Raw genomic sequence first — 23,657 nt, forward strand, 5'->3', positions numbered from 1 at the left:
GCAACTGAATATTTGTGGTTTGGTTTTGTTTTCAGATTGTTTTCAACGAAAACCCAAACTGATTTGGTCAAAAAATCAAACTATCCCTGCGGAACTGCGTGTTGACAGAAAAGCCTGTTTTCACTGGGAAAAAAAAGTGTTGATCAAAAGATGTTGACCACCTGTAGTCAGTAGAGAATCCGGCGAACTCTCCCCCGGCTTCATGGGGCCCAGCAGCAAACACCACATTTGTGTCAGTAACAGGAGCAAATATGGTGTGACTCTTGGCAAAAGTGTATTTCACACCAGACAATTTATCTGATAAATCTCACTTCCCGTTCTATGTATGGGGTGTTTGCAAACAGCTCATGGCTTTCTCAAGTGCTCTGTGCTGCAGTCACAAGAGTGGGGTTTATTCTCTCTCTCTATTTACTGCTAATCCTTCAGGTGACATGGCACCGTCAGAAAGGATCGAGTGGTGCAATAGCTACCTCTGTAGCCATTAATCCTGTCTTCACTGCCCTGGTCCTTCCATTCCCCGTCCGTTCCGCCACCTGTCATGCTCACTTGGTGTGTGAGGCGCAACGGATCCCTGATTTGGGGACTCTGCTAGTCAGTTATACATTGTGATAATGAATTAAATACATAATTAAATTAAGTAAATAAATCAACATGCAATAACCAACCAATAATTTAATCAATTTTAAAGGAATGTGATCTGTTAAATCTTTTTGCTGTTTGGGCCAGGCCTGGGGTCGTTCTAGGTGCTGGTTCTGCAAAGCTTCCTGCGCTGGCCCAGGAGCATGGCACCCGTCTCAGGACGGGCTATTAGAGAGCCGGGCACAAACCCCAAATGGGCTGTGAGTTCTAGACGTAGATTTCACCTACAAATTATCAAGTGCAAACTCCTCAGGCACCATAACAGCCTCAACATGGAGTCACAGCCAGTCCCTTGGGTGCTCAGATCCGTCTCGCCACCCAGGTGAGCTGCCTCCGTGACAGATGGTCCCAAAGAATCACAGCAATATTCAGGGTACGCCCAGTGCCAAAGGACCAGTCACTTACCCCAGGATCAGGAGGGTCACCTTAGATCTCACACCAAAGACCGCGCTTGTAACCAATCCTGTAATACACTAAATCCAGATGTATTAACTAGGGAAAGGAAACGAGAGATATTTACAAGGATAAAGCAGGTAAACACATAGAAACAGAAATGAGTTAAAATCTGAAGTTTCAAAAAATAATAGAAGCTGCTATGATAAGCAAGCGCTAGATGCCCTTTAGGGCTAACCCGTGCTAAGCATTGGGGAATCTCCAGCTTATGCCTAGAAACCTTGTCCCCCAGAGCCCACACAGTGTGGAGATACAGTTCCTTCTTGTTAGGGGTTTTTATCCACCTCTTCCCTCGTGCTCTGGGCTGCAATCTCAACTGATGGAAGGAATCTACTCGCACGCCTCGTGTTTGGGAGAAGGGGCAGAACTACCAATGTCTTGGTCCTCTTTCACATCTGACAATAGTCTGGTGTCGCTGGACCTTTCCTGTGAGGAATGACGTAAAACCTTCCGTTGGAGACCCACACTTCCCACCCATTTATGTCCCTCTCCTGTCTGGTGGTTTACACGGACACAGAGGCTCACAATAGAACCACTCAGGGTACGTCTACACTACGGGACTATTCAGAATTTGCATAAACCGGTTTTCTAAAACAGATTTTATAAAATCGAGTGCGCGCGGCCACACTAAACACATTAAATCGGTGGTGTGCGTCCATGGTCCGAGGCTAGCGTCGATTTCTGGAGCGTTGCACTGTGGGTAGCTATCCCGTAGCTATCCCATAGTTCCCGCAGCCTCCCCCGCCCCTTGGCATTTCCGGGTTGAGATCCCAGTGCCTGATGGGGCAAAAATCATTTTCACGGGTGGTTCTGGGTACAGCCTCACCCCTCCCTCCCTCCCTGACAGCGGCAGACAACCGTTTCGCGCCTTTTTTGCTTGGTGAACCGTGCAGACGCCATAGCACAGCAAGCATGGACCCTGCTCAGCTCCATACCGCAATCGTGGATGTTTTAAACACCACGCGCACACTCGTGCAGTATATGCTGAACAAGGACCTTCGAACCGAGGCGAGTAAGAGGCGGCTACGGCAGCGCGGCGATGACAGTGATGAGGACGTGGACACAGAATTATCTCAAACCGCGGGCCCCTGCGCTTTGGAGATCCTGATGGTAATGGGGCAGATTCTATCCATTGAACGCCGATTTTGGGCCGGAAACAAGCACTGACTGGTGGGACCGCTTTGTGTTGCAGGTGTGGGACGATTCCCAGTGGCTGCGAAACTTTCGCATGCGTAAGGGCACTTTCATGGAACTTTGTGACTTGCTTGCCCCTGCCCTGAAACGCCATAATACCAAGATGAGAGCAGCCCTCACAGTAGAGAAGCGAGTGGCGATAGCCCTGTGGAAGCTTGCAACGCCAGACAGCTACCGGTCAGTTGGGAATCAATTTGGAGTTGGAAAATCTACTGTGGGGGCTGCTGTGATGCAAGTAGCCAAAGCAATCACAAAGCTGCTGCTACGAAGGTTGTGACTCTGGGAAACGTGCAGGCCATAGTGGATGGCTTTGCTGCAATGGGATTCCCTAACTGTGGGGCGATAGATGGAACCCATATCCCTATCTTGGCACCGCAGCACCAGGGCACCCAGCACGTAAACCGGAAGGGGTACTTTTCAATGGTGCTGCAAGCACTGGTGGATCACAAGGGACGTTTCACAAACATCCACGTGGGATGGCCAGGAGGGTTCATGACGCTCGCGTATTCAGAAGCACTACTCTGTTTAAACGGCTGCAGCAAGGGACTTACTTCCCAGACCAGAAAATAACAGTTGGGGATGTTGAAATGCCTGTCGTTATCCTGGGGGACCCAGCCTACCCCTTGATGCCATGGCTCATGAAGCCATACACAGGCAGCCTGGACAGTGGTCAGGATCTGTTCAATTACAGGCTGAGCAAGTGCAGAATGGTGGTGGAATGTGCATTTGGCCGTTTAAAGCGCGCTGGCGCACATTACTGACTCGCTCAGACCTCAGCCAAACCAATGTCCCCTATGTTATTGCTGCTTGCTGTATTCTCCACAATCTCTGTGAGAGTAAGGGAGACCTTTATGGCGGGGTGGGAGGCTGAGGCAAATCACCTGGCCGCTGATTACGCGCAGCCAGACACCAGGGAGATTAGAAGAGCACACCAGGAAGCGGTGCGCATCAGAGAAGCTTTGAAAACGAGCTTCATCAATGGCCAGGGTACAGTGTGACTGCTGTGTTTGTTGATGAACACCCAACCCCTTGATTGACTCAGTCCCTGTAAGCAACTCCCCTCCCCTTCGAGTACAGCTTACTTATGCAAATAAAGTCACTCTCATTTAAAAGCATGAATTCTTTATTGATTCATTATAAAAGAGGAGAGAAGTAAGGGTGTGCTTTGGGAGGAGGAAAGGAGGGATGGAGAAGGCCATTCAAAAAAAATTCAGAGTAACGGCATCCTTCTGGGTGGGCTGTCCACGGGGGTGGCGTGGGCGGGTGCACGAAGCCTCCCCCCACGCGTTCTTACACGTCTGGGTGAGGAGGCTAAGGAACATGGTGAGGGGAGGTGGTTATACAGGGGCTGCAGCGGCACTCTGTGATCCTGCTGCCGTTCCTGAAGCTCCACAAGACGCCGGAGCATGTCAGTTTGATCACGCAGCAGCCCCAGAGTTGCATCCCGCCACCGCTGATCTTCCTGCCGCCACCGCTGATTTTCCTGCCGGTCTTCCTGCCGCCACCTCTCATCTCGGTTGTCCCTCCTGTCCTCACGTTCATCCCTCCTGTCCTCACGTTCACTGGCCTCTTTCCTGTAATTTGAAACCACGTCCTTCCACTCATTTAGATGAGCTCTTTCATTGCGTGTAACTTCCATAATATCCGAGAACATCTCATCTCGCGTCTTCTTTTTCCTCCGCCTTATCTGTGCTAGCCTTTGGGATAGAGGAGGGATGCTTGAAAAATTTGCAGCTGCATGAGGGAGATAAATATTTAGAAAGATACATTTTACAGAACAATGGTTATACTCTTTCACAGTGAAAAGCACTATTCACCTTACATAGCACATGTGATTTCCTACAAGGTCGCATTTTCATCTTAATAGTGACTGCTTGCATCTCTGGGGTTACAGATCTCAGACACAGGTCCAGGCATCAGGATTCAGCTTGCATGCGCCATGGTAAGCCACTGTCTCAGTGATTTACCCTCCCCCAACGCATGGCTAATACCACACTAGCTCCTGCTAATCAACAACCTTCCCCCTCCCCACCCACTGCTTGTCCGGTAGCTTGGGAAGATCGCCTCGCCGGTGACCAAACAGAAAAGATCATCGGCATTTAACTCCTCCCCTCCCCCCGCTACGAAACGTGCAGGAAAGTGTTATTTTTAAGCTGCTGAAATCCACGAACCCAGTCGAAAAAAGGCCACCACCAATACTTAAATTCCTGATTTTTAACCAGGTTATCCTGAACGATATCACTTTGCTGAGGATAACAGAACAAGATAAAGAGCGGATGCTTCTTGAATGCCAGCAGTCACCGGGACCATACGCTGCTATGCTTTGCCACGCAATGATACCTGATTACTTGCTACATGCATGGCATGGTAAAGTGTCCTACCATGGTGGGCGGAACAAGGATGCCTTGCCCAGAAACCTTCTGCAAAGGCTTCTGGAGTACCTACAGGAGCGCTTCATCGAGATGTCCCTGGAGGATTTCCTCTCAATCCCGGACATGTTAACAAACTTTTCTAAGTAACTATACTGTCTGCGAATGCATCCCAAGTCCTCAGGGCAAATCAATCATTAAAAAAGGCTTGCTTAAAAAACACTGTTTGCTATTTGCAAAGGTACACTCACCAGAGCTCCCTTCCAGGGCGTCATTCTCTGGAATAGTTGCTTGTGAGGGCTGGGAGCAGGGTAATTCCGTCAGGGTGATAAAAAGCTCCTGGCTGCTGGGGGTCACGGAGTGCTGTGCTCTCTGCGAGGTGTTCCTCTTCTTCTTCCTCTTCATCTTCCCCGTCTGCATAATCCTCAGACATGGCAGAGATTACAACCCCCACCTCGGAATCCACGGTCAGGGGTGGGGTACTTGTGGCGCAGCCCCCTAAAATTGCATGCAGATCATCATAGAAGCGGCATGTTTTTCGACCTGCCCCGGACCTTCCGTTTGCTTCTTTGGTTTTCTGGTAGGCTTGTCTGAGCTCCTTAACTTTCACTCTGCACTGCACGGAGTCCCTGCTGTGGCCTTTAGCCGTCATAGCCTTAGAAATTCTTTCAAATACTTTTTCATTTCGTCTTTTGGAACGCAGTTCTGTTAGCACTGAATCCTCTCCCCATATAGCAATCAGATCCAGTACCTCCCGAGCGGTCCATGCTGGGGCTCTTTTTCGATTATCAGGAGACTGCATTGTTAACTGTGCTGATGTGCGTGGTCACCTGTGATGATGAGCTCTCCACGCTGTCGAAGCAGGAAATGAATTTCAAAAGTTCGCGGGGCTTTTCCTGTCTACCTGGCCAGTGCATCCGAGTTGAGAATGCTGTCCAGAGCGGTCAGTGGTGCACTGTGGGATAGCTCCCGGAGGCCAATACCGTCGATTGCGGCCACACTAACCCTATTCCGATATGTTAATACCGATATTAGCGCTACTCCTCTCGTCGGGCAGGAGTACAGAAACCGATTTAAAGAGCCATTAAAATCGATATAAGGTGCCTCCTAGTGTGGACGGTTGTGGCGTTAAATCGGTTTTATGCTCCTAAAACCAATTTAAATGCCTAGTGTAGACCAGGCTTCAGATAGCACCTTACAACACGGGATACAGATGTTATGTCAGATTAACGCAGGCAGCAACTCACAAGTATTCAGTAAAGTCTAAACACTAAACACATTCGTACATACCTAATCATTATTGTAACACTACTACCACTCGGGTGAGGCACACTGCTCCCTGCCATGGATTTGTCAGTGTTCCACTGAGACATGGGAACCTTGGCTTGAGCTGACACCTGGGCTGCCTGCATCACAAGTACCCAATAAAGGTCCTGATTTAGGAAAGCCCTTAAGCAGAAGTTTAAATGAATCCCCATTCAGGACAGCACTTAAGCATGCAATCTTAATGTTAAGCTCATGCTCATGTAAGCAGAGTCAGGATGAGCTCTACCCTGACATCTGGTGGTGAATTATGGCGAGTGTGAAAAAGAATTTCAGGGGCTGATCTTGTTTGCATAGGCACACCCACCCTGCCTAGCATGAGTCCATGGCAGCCCAAAATGGTCATTTTGACAGCTGTGGGATCCCCAATTTCTCTGTTATTGGGGCAGGAGGAATAAAGTGTTGTTACCCTGATTATGTGAATGAAGGACTATGAAGCTGTTTTATGACAGAGGGTCTCACCATGATCTAAGTAGCACTTGCTAGACAAGGGACATGGGTTCCAAAACCCAGTGAATTGAGAGAGGTTGGGGGCTGTTATGTGCAGCTGATAGTATAGACCCCCTGTGAGGGTCTGGCAGACCAATGACACTGTCTCTTTTCTCCACTGTAGACTATTAGAGCTAATTTTGATTCCATTAGAAATCTAGCTAGAAGCTGCTGAACTGAGTTCACTTTGGGTCAATAATGCACCAGTCTTAGGGCTCCTCTGCTACAAACTGAAGTCACTAAAAGAGCTAAACTTAGTGAGCTGGGTGCTGTGTTAAAAAGTGGGGGAGCCTGAAGATATATTGCTAAGCAGCTGGAAGAGTGGAGCAGTTTGCAGGACAGTTAGAGCAGCCCATGGCACAGTGAGCCGAGTGGAGCGGTTCACAGGACGGTTGGAGTGGCCCACAGAACAGTGAGCGGAGCGGAGCTGAGCAGATTGTGGGATGGTTGGAGCAGCCCACAGAACAACAAGTGAGTGGAGCGGAGCGGTTTGCGGGGATGGCTGGAGTGGCTCACGGGTCAGCTGGAGGAGTGGAGCGGCTGGTGGAGTGGAGACGGTTGTGGTGAAGGCTGCAGCAGAACTCCCTGGAGAGGTGGGGCAGTCAGCCTCGGCCCACGTAAGGTGCTCCTTAACACCCCGTGTGCCCCTCTGTTTCCACTCAGGCTGGTGGGGTAAAACTCTGCAGATAAACTTTTGAACTCTGGGGTGGCACTGACCAGGGACAGAGACTTTTGGGTTGTTGGACTTTGGGGTGATTGGACTTAAGGACATTGCCAAACTTACTTGGTGGGTCTTTTGCTCGTGGTTTATGTTATGAATCCTGTTTGTGGTGTTTCCCCAATATGATGCCACATTGTTTCCCTCCTTTATTAAAAGGATTTTGCTACACTCAGACTCCGTGCTTGCAAGTGGGGAAGTATTGCCTCCTAGAGGCGCCTGGGGGGGGGTATGTAATTGTCCCAGGTCACTGGATGAGGGCTCGAGCCAGTTTTGCATTGTGTTATTGAAATGGAACCCCTGGATACTGAACCCGGCCCTTGCTGCTGCCAACTCAGAGGGGCAGAAGGGTTACACTTACGTGCTGTCCTGGTCGCGCATGTTTTCCTGAACTGGATGGGGCCCTGATCCAGTAATAACGATTCTCTTTATTCAAAACTATTTGCTGAATAATTTCTTTGTCTGCAGGTTGTTCACTTGCAGATGGCTGTGAATGTTCCATTGTTAAAGTTCAAACTCAGTCGCTCAGGTTTGAGTGGATAAATAGGTCACATGGTATCCTTCTGTTCTCGGAATGAATGAAACTCAGAATCAGAACGCTGGCGTAAATATTTGTGTGTATCCATTTGATATTCTATTTCGGTCAATGTCTTCTCTCTATCAACACTTCTCTCAATAAACTCATTTGTTGGCATCTCTGCAAGAGCTGGTTAAATTTTTGTTACTGCAAAATTTTTCCAGTGAAAAGTGGCTTTTTGACCAAAATGAAATGTTTTTGTGGGGTGCTGAAGGTCGGGGTGCTCAGCTCAGCTGCCCTTGGGCTCCTGGCTTCTGACTCTCCACTGGGAGCCTTGCTGACCCCTGGGCTCTTAGCTCCCCGCTCCTCACCAGGAGTACGGCAACCACCCAGGCTCCCAGCAGGGAGCTCCATGCCCAGAGTCTGGGTGGCTGCCAGGCTCCCAGTGGCGACCAGGGAGCTGGGAGCCTTGGTACATCTGGGCTCGAAGCGGGAGCCAGGCGGGCACAGCCCAGCTCACGGAGAGCCTGGGCAGCAAACAGGCTGGGAGCGGGGAGTCAGGACCTAAGGCGCAGCCCCGCTCGGAGCAGGGAGTGGGGAGCTGGTCAGACACAGCCCAGCTGGGAGCCGGGATCCAGGAGCCCAGGGTGCAGCCAGGCTCTAGCTGGACTCCACACTCGCCCCAGCTTTCTTGTCTGTGAAATTGACAAGAATGACCCCCAACAGCCGATGTAAGTAACCCTCAGTGTCTACACAGACACTGCATTGCCCTGATTACACCGACATGAGCCCTATGCCTCTCGTGGAGAGGGAGTTATTGTCTCAGTGTAGTAGGGCACTTACATCCATGGGACCATGTCGACCTAACTCCGTAGTGTAGACCAAGCCAGAGGGTGAGATTCTACCACTTTTACTCACTATGAGAAATACCTTAATTTGCAGCTGGTCCCCTTGAAATGAGTGAGGCTGCTTGTGGGGGAAGGTATAACCCAGTGTGGATTAGCATGGCAGAACCCAGCTTAAGAACATAAGAATGGCCCTACTGGGTCAGACCAGAGGTCCATATAGCCCAGTATCCTGTCTGCCGACAGTGGCCAGTGCCAGGTGCCCCAGAGGGAATGAACAGAACAGGGAATCATCAAATGATCCATCCCCTGTCGCTCATTCCCAGCTGCTGGCAAACAGAGGCCAGGGACACCATCCCTGTCCATCCTGGCTAATAGCCATTGATGGACTTGTCCTCCATTCATTTATCTAATTCTTTTTTGAACCCTGTTATGGTCTTTGCCTTCACAACATCCTCTGGCACAAGTTCCACGGGTGACTGTGCATTGTGTGAAGAATTATTTCCTTGTATTTGTTTTAAACCTGCTGCCTATTAATTTCATTGGGTGACCCCTAGTTCTTGCATTATCAGATGTAATAAACAACACTTCCTTATCTACTTTCTCTACATCATTCATGATTTTATAGACCTCAATCATATCTCCCCTTAGCCGTTTCTATTCCAAGCTGAAAACTCCCAGTCTTATTAATCTCTCCTCATATGGAAGCCGTTCCATACGCCTAATAATTTTTTTTGTCCTTTCTGAACCTTTTGCAAATCCAATATATCATTTTTTTGAGATGCGGCGACCACATCTCCATGCAGTATTCAAGCCCTACTGCATCAGGTTGTTTTTCTAAGCTAGCTTCCATCTTCAGCTGATACGAGAAACAACATTTTCAGTGGAGGAAAGGGGGGTTTCCTGTTACAAACAAGTTCCGTCCCAGCCTAGTGTTAACCTCAAGAGAAAAAGCATTCGGGCTCTCTTTGTACTCTGTGTGGCAGGAGGTTTCTGAGTTATTCAGGGGCACAGTCAGATCAGAAAATTGGATTAATTTACCAGCAGGTTTCATTTCAGGCAGAGCAATTTCAGATTTATCATCCCCCAGTTGTCTCCTACTCTCTCGGTTGCATGTTTTGTTATTTGGGTTTAACTAAAAGATTCTAATTTTAATTAAAAGTCTTTCTCGCCATGCTGAGCAGTCCCCTAAGCTCCTAAGCTCCGGATGCCCTCGTCTGTATGGGGAGAAAGGTTTGCCCTTAACTCAAACTAAATCCTCATGGAGACAAGGCAGGTCATATTTTTCACATTAGTTGTTAGGCTCCTCCACAGGCTTTAACTTGACTTTCTAACAACTCCTGTGAAAACTACACAAGGCCTTGTCTTCACTCGGATTTTACCTCAAGTTAGTTAACTCAAGGTCTAGGTCCAGTGTTGTTTAACATCTTCAGTACTGACCTGGCTGTAGGTATGGAGAACACACTGATCGAGTCTGCAGGTGACACAAGGCTAGGAGGGAAGGGTTACAACACTTTGGAGGATAAAGCTAAAATTCAGAGGGATCTTGCTAAATTGGAGAACTGGGCTATAGACAACAACATGAAATTCAACAAAGACAAACGTAAGGTGCTACACATAGGGAAGAACAACCAAATACACAAATACAGAATGGGGGGAAAGTAGTTTGGCAGCAGCACTGCTGAGAAGGATCGGGGAGTTCTGGTGGATCCCAACCTCAACATGAGCCAGCAATGCGATGCAGTTGCAGAAAAAGCAAAAGCAATTCAAGGTTGCATTAACAGAGGCCTCGCATGCAAGTCACAGGAGGTGACAGGACCGCTCAACCCAGTGCTGGGTAGGCCTCCGCTGGAGTACTGTGTCCAATTCTGGTCACCACTGTATAGAAAGGATGTAGAGAAACTGGAGAGTATCCAGAGGTGGACACAGATGGTCAGAGGGATGGAATGCAATGCAAGGTGCCTCAGCAAAGACTGAAGGAACTGGGTATTTTGGTTTGGAAAAGAGACGAAGTGGGGACATGATGTTGGATTTCAAACACTTGAAAGATTAACATAAAAAAGATGGGGAAAAGTTGTTCTCTTTTGCTGCAGATGGCAGGATGAGGGGCGATGGTTTCAAACTACAGCACAGCAGATTGAGATTAAATCTCAGGACAAACTTCCTCACTGTAAGAACAGGAGGTTAATGGAACAGATGCCTAGAGAGGTTGTGGAACCTCCTTCACTGGAGGGTTTCAAAGGCTCGCTGACTGTCTGGGATGGTTTAGACACAGCAAACCTGGCAGCCTGACAGGGGTTAGACTAGACGACCCTTGCGGCCGCTTCTAGCTCGATGGTTCTATGATTCTCTGAGTTAACATCCCTCTTCTGCAGTGATGACCAGGCCTTAAGGGTTGGCTCCTGGCCCTCACTGCAGGTAGTTCCCGCCAGGCCTTTCCCTCTGGCTGGTGTGGGGGAAGGTGCTCCCAGGATCCCCTCTGGATCCTCCACAGGTCTCTTTCTGCCCTTTCCCCTTCTACCAGGGCACCAGGCACCAGCTCTCCCTGAGCGAGGGAGCTCTACCAGCCCCTTGCAAGACTCTGGGCCTCTCCCACCAGCCCCCTATGTCTTTCCGAGCCCCTTGTCTCCCCTCTGTGAGACAGCAGGCTCCATTTTACAAGCAGCCCTGCCCCTACCCCAGGCTACCATCACGTGATGTCTGATCCAGCCAGCGTCCCAAACCCATCACCTGGAGCCAGTACACCGTGCCGGACCGCACCGGCTTCTGCGGTGGGGATTTAAAGGGCTGTGGACTCCTTGCCACAGAAGGCAGCCCAGAGCCCTTTGAATCCCGCCCACAGCTCCGCTGCCGACAGAGCGCCGTCTTCCTCTTCCCTCACGCCTCCTTCCCTCATCCACCCGTCTCTCCCCTCCACTCCCCTCCTCCTCCTCCTTCCCCATCCCCAACCAAGCACCTCTCCACTACACGTCCCCTCCTTCCCCCATCCGCCCACCTCTCGCCTCTATTCCTCCCCTCCTTCCCCATCCCCATCTACCCGCCTCCCCCTCCACTCCCTTCTCCTCCTTCCCCCATTCAACTATCTCTCCCCTCCCCTCCGCCTCCTTCTCTCACCCAACCACCAGGCATCACTTCCCATTTCTATTTCTGGGCCAGGGCTGCTGTCAGAGGGAGGCTCTAACCCAGCAGGCTGCAGAAAGGACCCACAGGCCAGTGATCAGGGGCTCGGCTCAGCGCGAAGGCAGGACAATGGCCAGGGACAATATCTATGAGAACATGCCGATGACGGAAGCTGCTCGCCAGCCCAAAGGTAAACACAAGAGGCTGCACCAGATCCTGGACTCCCGCTGGCCTCTCCTCGGCTTTGTGGTGTCTGCATGAGCGTCCTGGGCAGCGATCGCTTGCTCCACTGACCACGAACCCAGAGCTCAGCCTTGTGCTGGCCAGACAGCACCACGGGCAGTGGGCGAGGGTGCTCGGTCAGTGCTTCCCAGTGCGTTCTCTCCCCTGCCAGTCCCCAATGGGAGAAGGGCACAGGGGGAGAGATGGGAGTCCCTGCCCAGCATCCCAGCCTCCTGCCGGGCAGCGCAGTGCCATGGGCTGGCCATAAAAGCCAGCCAGGCTCCCCCTCCCCAGCTCACTGCCACCATCAGCCTCTCCCAGGAGGAGATCACCAGGGTCGAATCCTCACAGCCCCCATCTCTGGGGACCAGCTCCCTCTCATCCCCCCATTTCACAGTGACACCTCCTTTCCTTACCCTCTGCCCCTTCCCTGCCCGAGCACACGCGTCTAACCGTGAGCAGGGGCAGGGAGATGTAGCTGTGTTAGCAGAGAAGGGTTTTCCCCAGGGCTCGGGGATGGGGAGGGAACCTGTTCCTCCAAGGACAAGGAGCAAATGGAGCTGGAAGTGCTGAGATAAGGACCAGGCTGTTTTCCTAAATCTCCCAGCACAAGGGGCCCCTCTCAGTGCTTTGCTGGGTGACTGGGCAACAAAATGGCAAATGAAATTCAATGTTGATAAATGCAAAGTAACGCACATTGGAAAACATAATCCCAACTATACCTATAACACGATGGGGTCTGAATTAGCTGTATCCACTCAAGAGAGGGATCTTGGAGTCACTATGGATAGTTCTTTGGAAACATCCACTCAATGTGCAGCGGCTTCAAAAAACCGAACAGAATGTTCAGAATCATTAAGAAATGGACAGATAATAAAACAGAAAATATCATATTGCCTCTGTATAAATGCATAGTACGCCCACATCTTGAATACTGTGTGCAGATGTGGTTGCCCTGTCTGAAAAAAGATATATTGGAATTGGAAAAGGTTCTGAAAAGTGATTAGGTATATGGAACGGCTGCCATAATAGAAAAAATTAATAAGGCTGGGACTTTTAAGCTTGGAAAAGAGACAACTAAGGGGGGGATATAACTGAGATCTATAAAATCATGACTGGGGTGGAGAAAGTAGATAAGGGAGTGTTATTTATTCCTTCTCATAACACAAGAACTAGGGTCAGCAAGTGAAATTAATAGGCAGCAGGTTTAAAACAAGCAAAAGGAAGTGTTTCTTCACACAAAGCACAGTCAGTCTGTTGAACTCCTTGTCAGAGGATGTTGTGAAGGCCAAGACTATAACAGGGTTAAAAAAAGACCTAGATAAATTCATGGCCGATAGGCCCATCAATGGCTATTAGCCAGGATGGAGAGGGATGGTGTCTCTAGATTCTGTTTTCTAGAAGCCGGGAATGGGCGACGGGCTGGATCACTGGATGATTCCCTGTTCTGTTCATTCCCTCTGGGGCACCTGGCACTGGCCACTGTCAGCAGACAGGATCTTTGGTCTGACCCACTCTGGCCATTCTATCGTTTTTACGTGTGGTTGGGCAGGTGTCAGCTCAACAAGGGCCTGCTCCGGATGTTGTTTATCCCCTTTGGTTTCAGTGCAACCCAAACAGACTCCGTATTATCCATTCCATTACTAGTTATTTCATTACAGTTTACCTCATTATTGACATACAATGCTACTCCCCAACCTTTACCTTTGTTTCGGTCTTTCCTAAACAGCACATACCCTTCCATACCCTTCCATACCTGTACTCCAGTCATGGCTACCGTTCCACCATGTTTTGGTTATTCCTACGATATCCGGTTTCAATTCTCGGACCAGGAGCTCCAATTCCTCCATTTTGTTACCTAGGCTTCTCGCATTGGTGAACAAACATCCTAATTTTTGCTGTTTGGCTTTTCTCACCTTTGTTACCCAATTTGGTAGGGACACAGTACCACCAGTATGACCTATTGGTCTAGTATCCATCCCCCCACTCTTCATTACCTCCAAACCCCTCCCTCTGGCTATATCCATTCTTATCCTGTTGTCCTCCCTCTCAATGTTTAAATTTGGCGTGGACAGTGACTGGACATCTCCCAACCGTCTCCCCTCAATTCCTAGTTTAAAGCTCTTTTGATCAGTCAGCCTCCCTCCTAGAAGTCTTTTTCCTTCCCTACTCATGTGGAGCCCATCCCGTGAGAACAGTTCTCTGTCCCCGAAAGCCTCCCAGTGCCCATACATCCCAAAGCCCTCCTTATAGCACCACTCCCTGAGCCAACTATTTATCATCACAATCCTGTCACCCCTTTGTCGCCCTTCCCTAGGGACAGGTAGAATCCTACTGAAGATCACCTGAGCCTCGATTTCCTTGAGCGTCTTACCCAGCCTGGCATAGTCTCCCTTGATTCTCTCCAGTGAGAATCTAGCCGTGTCATTCGTTCCTACATGAAGAATGATCAACGGGTTCTTACCTGCTCCTTTTAGGATCCTTTTCAACCTCAGGTCCACATCCCGTATTTTAGTGCCCGGTAGACAGCACACCCTTCTGTTCTCCGGATCGGCCCTGGTCACAGGCCTGTCCAACCTTCTCAGTATGGATCCAACCTTCTCAGTATGGATCCAACCTTCTCAGCTGATGGCCCTTGCCAGGGGGAAGGGGAAGAGCGGCAGGGTGTACACAGCTCCGTAGGGACGCAGCCTGGGGGAAGGGGGTGGAACAGGGCACATCCCTTCCAGCCCCCGGCCGTGAGCCACTCAGGACAGGGGGCTGGGAGCACCCCCACGAGCCAAGCACCCCATCCCTCTGCCCTGAACCCCCCCAGCCTTCTGCCCTGCACCTCCACAGCCCCATCCCTCTGCCCTGACCCCCCCACCCAGCCTTCTGCCCTACACCCCCCCACACTCCAGCCCTCTGCCTTGATCCCTGAACCCCCACCCCTACCCCAGACTTCTGCCCTGAACCCCCAAGGTCTGGGGTCCCAGACGCAGGCCCTGCTCAGCCCGCTGCCGGCCTAGATGAACAGAACCCCAGGCTGGCAGCGAGCTGAGCAGGCTGGCGGCATAAGATCAGCATTTTAATTTAATTTTAAATGACGCTTCTTAAACATTTTGAAAACCTTGTTTATTTTACAATGGATCGTGTGGTGTGCCCGGGGTGGAAGCTGGAGGCATGAAGGTAGGCATAGCGGTCGGTAGGTTTTCGGTATAGGGTGGTGTTAATGTGACCATCACTTATTTGTACTGTGGTGTCTAGAAAGTGGACCTCCCATGTAGATTGGTCCAGGCTGAGGTTGATGGTGGGGTGGAAGCTGTTGAAATCTTGGTGGAATTTTTCCAGAGTATCCTTCCCATGGGTCCAGATAATGAAGATGTCGTCAATGTAGCATAGGCAGAGAAGGGACGTGAGTGGATGGGAGCTGAGGAAGCTTTGTTCCACGTCAGCCATAAAAATATTGGCATATTGTGGGGCCATGCGGGTACCCAGAGTGGTGCCACTGGTCTGGAGGTATATATTGTCACCAAATTTGAAATAGTTGTGTGTGAGGATAAAGTCACAGAGCTCAGCAACCAGTTGTGCTGTGTCATCATCAGGGATACTGTTCCTGACAGCTTGTATTCCATCTGTGTGTGGGATGTTTGTGTAGAGCGCCTCCACATCCATGGTGGCTAGGATGGTGTTTTCTGGGAGATCACCGATGCATTGTAGTTTTCTCAGGAAATCAGTGGTGTCATGGAGATAGCTGGGAGTGCTGGTGGCATAGGGTCTGAGTAGAGAGTCCACATATCCGGACAGTACTTAGAATCATAGAATATCAGGGTTGGAAGGGACCTCAGGAGGTATCTAGTCCAACCTCCTGCTCAAAGCAGGACCAATTCCCAACTAAATCATCGCAGCCAGGGCTTTGTCAAGCCTGTCCTTAAAAACCTCTATGGAAGGAGATTCCACCACCTCCCTAGGTGCTTCACCACTCTCTGAGTGAAAATGTTTTTCCTAATATCCAACCTAAACCTCCCTCACTGAAACTTGAGACCATTACTCCTTGTTCTGTTATCGGGTACCACTGAGGATAGTCTAGAGCCATCCCCTTTGGAACCCCCTTTCAGGTAGTTGAAAGCAGCTATCAAATCCCCCCTCATCCTTCTCTTTTGCAGACTAAACAATCCCAGTTCCCTCAGCCTCTCATAAGTCATGTGCTCCAGACCCCTAATCATTTTTGTTGCCCTCCACTGGACTCTTTCCAATTTTTTCACATCCTCCTTGTAGTGTGGGGCCCAAAACTGGACACAGTACTCCAGATGAGGCCTCACCAAGGTCGAATAGAGGGGAATGATAACATCCCTCGATCTGCTTGCAATGCTCCTACTTTTACAGCCCAAAATGCCATTAGCCTTCTTGGCAACAAGGGCACACTGCTGACTCATATCCAGCTTCTCGTCCACTGTAACCCCTAGGTCCTTTTCTGCAGAACTGCTTCCTAGTCATTCGGTCCCTAGTCTGTAGCAGTGCATGGGATTCTTCCGTCCTAAGTGCAGGACTCTGCACTTGTCCTTGTTGAACCTCATCAGGTTCCTTTTGGCCCAGTCCTCTAATTTGTCTAGGTCCCTCTGTATCCTATCCCTACCCTCCAGCGTTTACCACTCCTCCAAGTTTAGTGTCATCTGCAAACTTGCTGAGAGTGCAGTCCATGCCATCCTCCAGCTCATTAATGAAGATATTGAACAAAACTGGCCCTGGGACCGACCGCTGGGGCACTCCACTTGAAACCGGCTGCCAGCTAGACATGGAGCCATTGATCACTACTCGTTAAGCCCGACCATCTAGCCATCTTTCTATCCACCTTATAGTCCATTCATCCAGCCCATACTTCTTTAACTTGCTGGAAAGAATACTGTGGGAGACCGTATATAAAGAGTGACAGTGCCAGAGATGATGGAGTGTCCAGGATTTCCGGGTTTGTGGATCCTGGGTAGCAGATAGAATAACCCTGGTCAGGGCTCTAAGGGTGTGTTGATTTGTTCCGGTGTTAGTGTAGGGAGTGTCCTGAGTAGATGATGCAGTTTCTTAGTATATTCCTCAGTGGGATCTGAGGAAGTGGCCTGTAGAATTTGGTATTGGAGAGTTGTCTGGCAGCCTCCTTATGGTAGAATCCTGAGGGTCACAATGACAGTCTGGACCTATACATAGAATGCTTCTGCCGACGTGCACAGGCAGAAATGGTGGAAAAACAACATCACTTGCCTCATAACCTAAGTCGTGCAGAATGCAATGCCATCGACAGCCTCAGAAATAATCCTGACATTATAATCAAAGAGGCTGATAACGGAGGTGCTGTTGTCATCATGAACAGGTCTGACTACCAGAAGTCAAGAAAATCATTATTTATTGGGTGATTGTGAAACAATAACTCCACGATCCAAGGATTTTATTCAGTGACAGACCTGGAAACATACAAATTACAGAGCCAGCCACACTGAGCGGCATAAGGGCAGCTGTCGCTGCTACAGCCAGAAATATCACAGCAAGACAAAGCGTCCCTGCGATGCACATCCCATGCGGCCCCCTCCAGTGCGCAGGGCTCCTCATCGGCAGGTGGCTGGAAAACATGCTCCATAGCGTGGAAATTAAGGCGCTTTCTGAGGTGCTGGGACCTGCATGTCACAGCCCAGCCCATCCATGGGCCTGCTTACAAATCCACCGGAAAGGCTCAGTGCACTTGTAATCATTCCACAAATTCCGCTTTCTTGGCTCGGTGTGAACACAGTCTTCTCCACCATCCTTTTCTGGATCATGATTGTTTGGCTCATTCTCCGCCCAGAACCTGCGGATCAGAGTGTTAATGTCTCCGTGGAGAACCACAGCCAATTCCTGAGCTCAGTTCTGCTCTGTGGACTCTGTTGTTGGCAGGGGACCAAGACACCCAGCAATGACGCGGTGAAGCGATGCACCCCCCGGCCACCCCTCAGAGTTCTCCACAGCTCTTGTGGCCATGGTAACGAAGGGCTTCTGACGGCCGGGGGTAGCACCTGCCCTGCGCCTGACAGGCCAGCAAAGAGCCAAAGTCAGTGTGTGGCTCCAAATGCTGAGCAGCAGCAACTCGGATCTCAGTGCCCAGAACCAGAGCAGGAGGCACAGCACGTCCCAGACACCCCCGGGATGGGAACGCAGGAACGGGAAGAGAGGGCAGCGGGGGTCAGTGTGTTAATGCTCTAAGCAAAGGGGCATTAGCAGAAATTCCTGAGTGGATTCACTGCCGTCGTGGCAGCGCCCGGGGGCCTCCCTCAGGATCGGGCCCACTGTGCCAGGTGCTGCATAGACACCAGGGGCCGCACAGACGCTGCCCGAAAGAGCTTTTGACCAATCGTGTAATAAATAATCACGTCTCTCAAGCTTTACTCACCCCCTGCTTGCGTCTGCTCTGTATTCTGTGCCATCCGCCCAGCGCCAGCTGCCTTCTGTCTCCCGGTCGGTGAGTCCAATCCAGTGAGCTTCTCCCTTGGTCTCCTTGGAGAGAAACTCCTGCACAACACAGTTTGCAGCATGTGCAGGTCACCCAAGAGAGGCTGCAGGATGCAGCCGCAGCTGCCTGGGCTGAACAGATTTTGGGGGAGAGGAAAGGGCGTGTGGTGGTGTGAGCAGGGCACTGGGCAGCGGGAGACGAGGTGTCCTGCCCCCAACGCTGACAGTGACTAGCTGGGAGGCCCTGAGGGAGCCCTGGAGCAGCTCTGTGTCTGCGTCTGCATCTGTTTCACACCAGCTCCCTGCCCTTGCAGGAGGCAAAGCTCGGAGCAGGGAACTGAGTGTAAAGTCTGGCCCTGCTGGAGGGTGGGATTTTCCTCCTCCGAACGTGCCGCAGAGGCCTGGGGTGAGGGCTGCAGTGGGCACGTGGGGAGAGAGGATTCTCTGAGAGGTGCATGGCCCCTTGCACACAAGCCTTCCAGATACAGGCTTCTAGATTGTCCAGCAGGAGCTCAGGCCTGGGGAGAGGGATCAAAGGGGTCCTCACTGGGAAAGGCCATTGGGTTTGCAGGAAATGCTACATGGGAAGTAGGGAAAATCAGAAATGAGCCTGACCCCAAATCCCCCTCCCCCAGCGCCCCAGACTCTGGGAAGTCCAGATCCTGGCTCTGTTCCTCTGCCACATCTCTGCTTTTCAACTGATGAGTGAAACCCTTGAGTCGGGTTCCAAGGCTTCGCATCCCTTGTGGGATAATTTGCCACAAGACACATCACAGATTTGCAACCTCAGCTGCCACCTTCCACCTCTTTCTGGTATGAAACAAGGCACTGACCCATTATCCAAGCTCCTAGGAGCTTCCTGTGCTCACCTGTTCCGCCTGGGAGGAGACAGAGGTCAGGTGCGAGTCCTGAGACACACAGAACCGCTCGGCCTCGTCCCACGGCTTTTTTTCATGTGAAAGGTAATAGAAGTTCCCACTGAAAAACGTCCAGCCCCTGGAGAGCTTTGTCAGTAGGTAACCTAGGAGCAGAGACTGAGGTGAGAAGCCCGGGCTAACGTCACAGGGACACACACAGGGAGCCCAGAGATTCTAGTGCTGCATTTCCCTTGCCCTTCAGCTGCCCCAAGGCCAGAGAACTTCTGAGTCGGTGCTCCCATTAGGCTAACGAGGCCTAGGGTATAATTTAACTCCACACCGATCACCACGGTGTGGGCCCAGGTGCAGCCACCAGTGATTTTCAATGGAAGAGAACTCGGTGCTGGAGAAAGTTGCTGCGTTGTCAGCCTGGGAGCCTGAAATCCTCCGTTCATCGTCAGCACCAGCAGAAACGGCACCAGCCAGCACTGCAGCTAGTACTTACTGTAGCGACCTTGCACTGCTGCTCGCGCTGCACTGACGTTGTCCAGCCGGATCTGGATTTCTCCATACGCTGCACTGACATTACCCAGCTGGGCTTTCAGCATCCGGACTCCTGCCTGCGCTTCATCCAATAGCTGCAGAGCTAGAAGAAAGTCACCGCGACGTCAGTGGAAATGCAGAACACTTGATTATCAGCACGTGTGGTAGAGCAGCACCTGCCGGCCCCTGTGTGCCAGGCGCTGTACGGACAGGAGGGGACAGTCCCTGCTCTCAACAGCTCACAGTCAAAATAGACCCGAGGTGAGAGAAATAAAGGATGATTTTCCTGCAGGGGAACTGAGGTGCAGGGAGAGGTGCCCAAGATCACACAGGAAGTTTGCAGCAGAGCTGGGAATTGACCCCAGCTCTCCTGAATTCTAGCCCTGTCTCCCCAATCTCCCCAGCCACCTCTTCCCAATTGCTCCCCCCTTGTGAGCTATGAGCGGGTCCCCTGCAGCATGGGGCAGAGCTGGGGCTGCAAGAACATCCATGGCCCCGAGCCCTGGCCCCGGGCTCCAGGCCGGGATTTTGAACAGCCCAGCGTTCAGGCGAGTTCTGTGCCGGGGTTTAGTTCAGGCCCATTTTCTGACTGGACGCTGAATAACCTGATCCATGGACGGGTTTGTATGTGCAGCCCTGTGCCAGACAGACAGACAGTTGTGAGACGTGGCCACAAGGGGGCGCCCTGCCTCCAGCAATGGGACTGTAGCAGGTACCCAAATTATTGGAGCTGCACAGGGAGGGCTCAGGGCCTGGGGGGCAAATGGAGACCCAGGAGTGCAGCTCCACTGACGTCCTGCTTACACCAGGGTCTGAATTCGGCCTTGTGTGTCTCATGAGCTGCATCCGTCTTTCCCGCCAATGTAACCCTGACGATACAGGGGCCAAGGTGAAAACTATGGAGCGAAGGGAGCAACAGTGAAAGGACGGAAGATGGTGACCACTAGGCATCCTGCGCAGGAGCATGGGGCAGATGCAGCCAGCCTGCCACTGCCAGGAATGGAGCTAGGAGGGAGCCTGGAGCAGCCACCCGTCCCTGGGAACAGAGCCTCCGCTGGCAGAGGAAGGTGCAGAGCAGCAGCTCCTTAGACAGGGGGACGGGACCACCTGGCAGGGAAGTCTATGGAGGGGAGCAGGAGGATGCCAGGCACCCACCATCCCTGTAGGCCGGAGAGTGCTCAGCGTCCAGGCCAAGGGAGGGGAGCTGACCCTGATGCCTAAGACCCTCGTCCTGCGACTTACTATCCGATCCCTTTGCTGACGCGTCCGAGGCGTCGTCAGGCTGCAGAGAGACTTGGAGCTTCTGCACCCCTTCTTCAACCGCTTGCAGCTTGCTCTGTGCCCGGAGATCTAGAAATCACACGTCTGCAGGTCAGCGACTGAACCGAACTGCGGCTGGAGACCAGCCACGCCCAGAGAAGGAACATGCTCCGAGCGCGAGGCTGTTCTCTATGACGTCTTTTATTTTAATCTTGGACAGCTTCCCTCCCGAGGAAGGACACCGGCACAGCCAAGGCCCCGTTCGGGGCTCTCGCCTGGTGTATGTCACAGAGCAGCGACCTCTCCTCCAAGAGCTCTCCACTCCAGCTCCCTATTTTCAGCTCTGTTCGCTGGCTCCAGGGCAGGGACTCTTTGGCAGGGCAGGGAATTAAACCCAGTAGTCTGAGCCCCCAGACAAGCCCCCGAACCACGGTCTCTCCATAGGGTATTTCAATGGTGCCATGAGGACGCCAGGGGCTGAGGCTCGTGCTGGTGATATATGGTCAGGAACGGACCCAGCGTGACCCTCAGGGTGCAGGTTGAGCATGTGGGGCTGCCACATGTGATCTGAAGTCCCTGAGGTGATGCTCAGGCAGGATGAAGTTCACCCAGCCCATCCCTGAGAGGTGGTTGTCTAACCTGTCCTTAAAACCCTCCCGTGATGGGGATTCCACAGCCTCCCCAGGTGACCTGTGCCAGTGCTGGACCATCGTTAGACTTAGAAAGTTTATGCCAGTATCAAACCAGCAGGGCAAGATCTTACAGCTCCATTCGAACTCCCTGGAGCAGGAGATTTATTTGGAGGGACAGAGTGGAAACGTGATCGATATTCTGCTGAAATATGTTCCCCTCCCCAGCCTTGTCGAGCCAGCTGGCCTGTACGGAAGTTGAGAAACGTTGGGCTTGGAGCTGCAGTTGAACTTACATAGAAGCGTCACAGCAAGGAGGGACGTGGCCAGGGCCAGACCCAGGAGGAGAAGGACAGCAGTGACGATGCCCCGTGCCGTGTGCCGCCAAGGGACCGATGTCTTTGGAGGGTTTCCTTGAAGGAGAAGATGAAACGTATCCATGGAAAGTTACAACTCAAATGCCACTGACTGAGGAAACTCCACCCCGCAAATCCGATACCTGCTCAGCGTCCTAGTCCCTGACTGTGGTTAACAGCAACAGCGGAATGAGGCCAAATAAGGTCAGAACCGAGCTGAACTCGAATGTGAAAAGCGACCCTCCCTAAATCAGGAGTGACTCTAGTGCCAGGCCGGCCTCCTGTGAGAGAGATCTGGGAGCAGCATTTCCCCCCTGCCTAAGCATTTCTTGAGAGGGTCGTTTAGGGCTTGTGAAGTCCAGGCCCAAAGGAGTATTTTTAAGTGAGAAAAGGTACCCTCTCTAAACCCCTAATCATTTTAGTTGCCCTTTTCTGAACCTTTCTAGTGCTAGAATATCTTTTTTGAGGTGAGGAGACCACATCTGTTCACAATATTCCAGATGTGGGCGTACCATGGATTTATATAAGGGCAATAATATATTCTCAGTCTTATTTTCTATCCCCTTTTTAATGATTCCTAACATCCTGTTTGCTTTTTTGACCGCCTCTGCACACTGCGTGGACATCTTCAGAGAACTATCCACGATAACTCCAAGATCTTTTCCTGACTCGTTGTAGCTAAATTAGCCCCCATCATGTTGTATGTATAGTTGGGGTTATTTTTTCCAATGTGCATTATTTTACATTTATCCACATGAAATTTCATTTGCCATTTTGTTGCCCAATCACTTAGTTTTGTGAGATCTTTTTGAAGTTCTTCACAATCTGCTTTGGTCTCTATCTTGAGTAGTTTAGTATCATCTGCAAACTTTGCCACTTCACTGTTTACCCCTTTCTCCAGATCATTTATGAATATATTGAATAGGATTGGTCCTAGGACTGACCCTTGGGGAACACCACTAGTTACCCCTCTCCATTCTGAGAATTTACCATTAATTCCTACCCTTTGTTCCCTGTCCTTTAACCAGTTCTCAATCCATGAAAGGACCTTCCCTTTTATCCCATGACAGCTTAATTTACGTAAGAGCCTTTGGTGAGGGACCTTGTCAAAGGCTTTCTGGAAATCTAAGTACACTAAGTACACTAAGTACACTAATCTAAGTACACTATGTCCACCGGATCCCCCTTGTCCACATGTTTGTTGACACAAACTTTTCTTAGGGGAGAGTCTGATGATAGAGAATCTCCAGGTTATAGTCAGGAGTAGAGGACAGAAGAGTATAGTGTAAGGGCCGGATCAGATGATAAACAGTCACATAAAGAAGTATCTGGCACATCAGAAAAAGGCAGGCTAATAAACAGGGACAAGTTTTTAAAGTGTTTGTACACAAATGCCAGAAGTCTAAATAATAAGATGGGTGAACTAGAATGCCTTGTGATAAAGGAGGATATTGATATATTAGGCATCACAGAAACCTGGTGGACTGAGAGCAATCAATGGGACACAATCATTCCGCGGTACAAAATATATCGGAAGGACACAACAGGTCGTGCAGGGGGAGGAGTGGCACTATATATGAAAAAAAGTGCAGGTTCAAATGAAGTAAAAATCTTAAGCGAATCTACATGTTCCACAGAATCTCTATGGATAGAAATTTCATGCTCTAGTAAAA

At 50.8% G+C, this 23,657-nt stretch overlaps 1 protein-coding gene across 1 annotated transcript in view; it reads right to left on the minus strand.

Moving 5' to 3' along the window:
- Positions 1 to 22,069, minus strand: part of LOC120406891 (C-type lectin domain family 4 member F-like) — a 62,622-nt gene extending 40,553 nt beyond the window's left edge. The window contains exons 1-4 of the mRNA XM_039542066.1: positions 21,925 to 22,069; positions 20,982 to 21,089; positions 19,721 to 19,842; positions 19,209 to 19,373 (exon numbers count right to left, since the gene is read on the minus strand). Coding sequence (XP_039398000.1) covers positions 19,209 to 19,373; positions 19,721 to 19,842; positions 20,982 to 21,089; positions 21,925 to 22,069 — 540 coding nt within the window. The remainder of the gene's footprint in view (positions 1 to 19,208; positions 19,374 to 19,720; positions 19,843 to 20,981; positions 21,090 to 21,924) is intronic.
- Between the last annotated feature and the right edge of the window lie 1,588 nt (positions 22,070 to 23,657).

Source organism: Mauremys reevesii, linkage group 5, assembly GCF_016161935.1.
Source record: "Mauremys reevesii isolate NIE-2019 linkage group 5, ASM1616193v1, whole genome shotgun sequence".
Lineage (NCBI taxonomy): Eukaryota > Metazoa > Chordata > Testudines > Geoemydidae > Mauremys > Mauremys reevesii.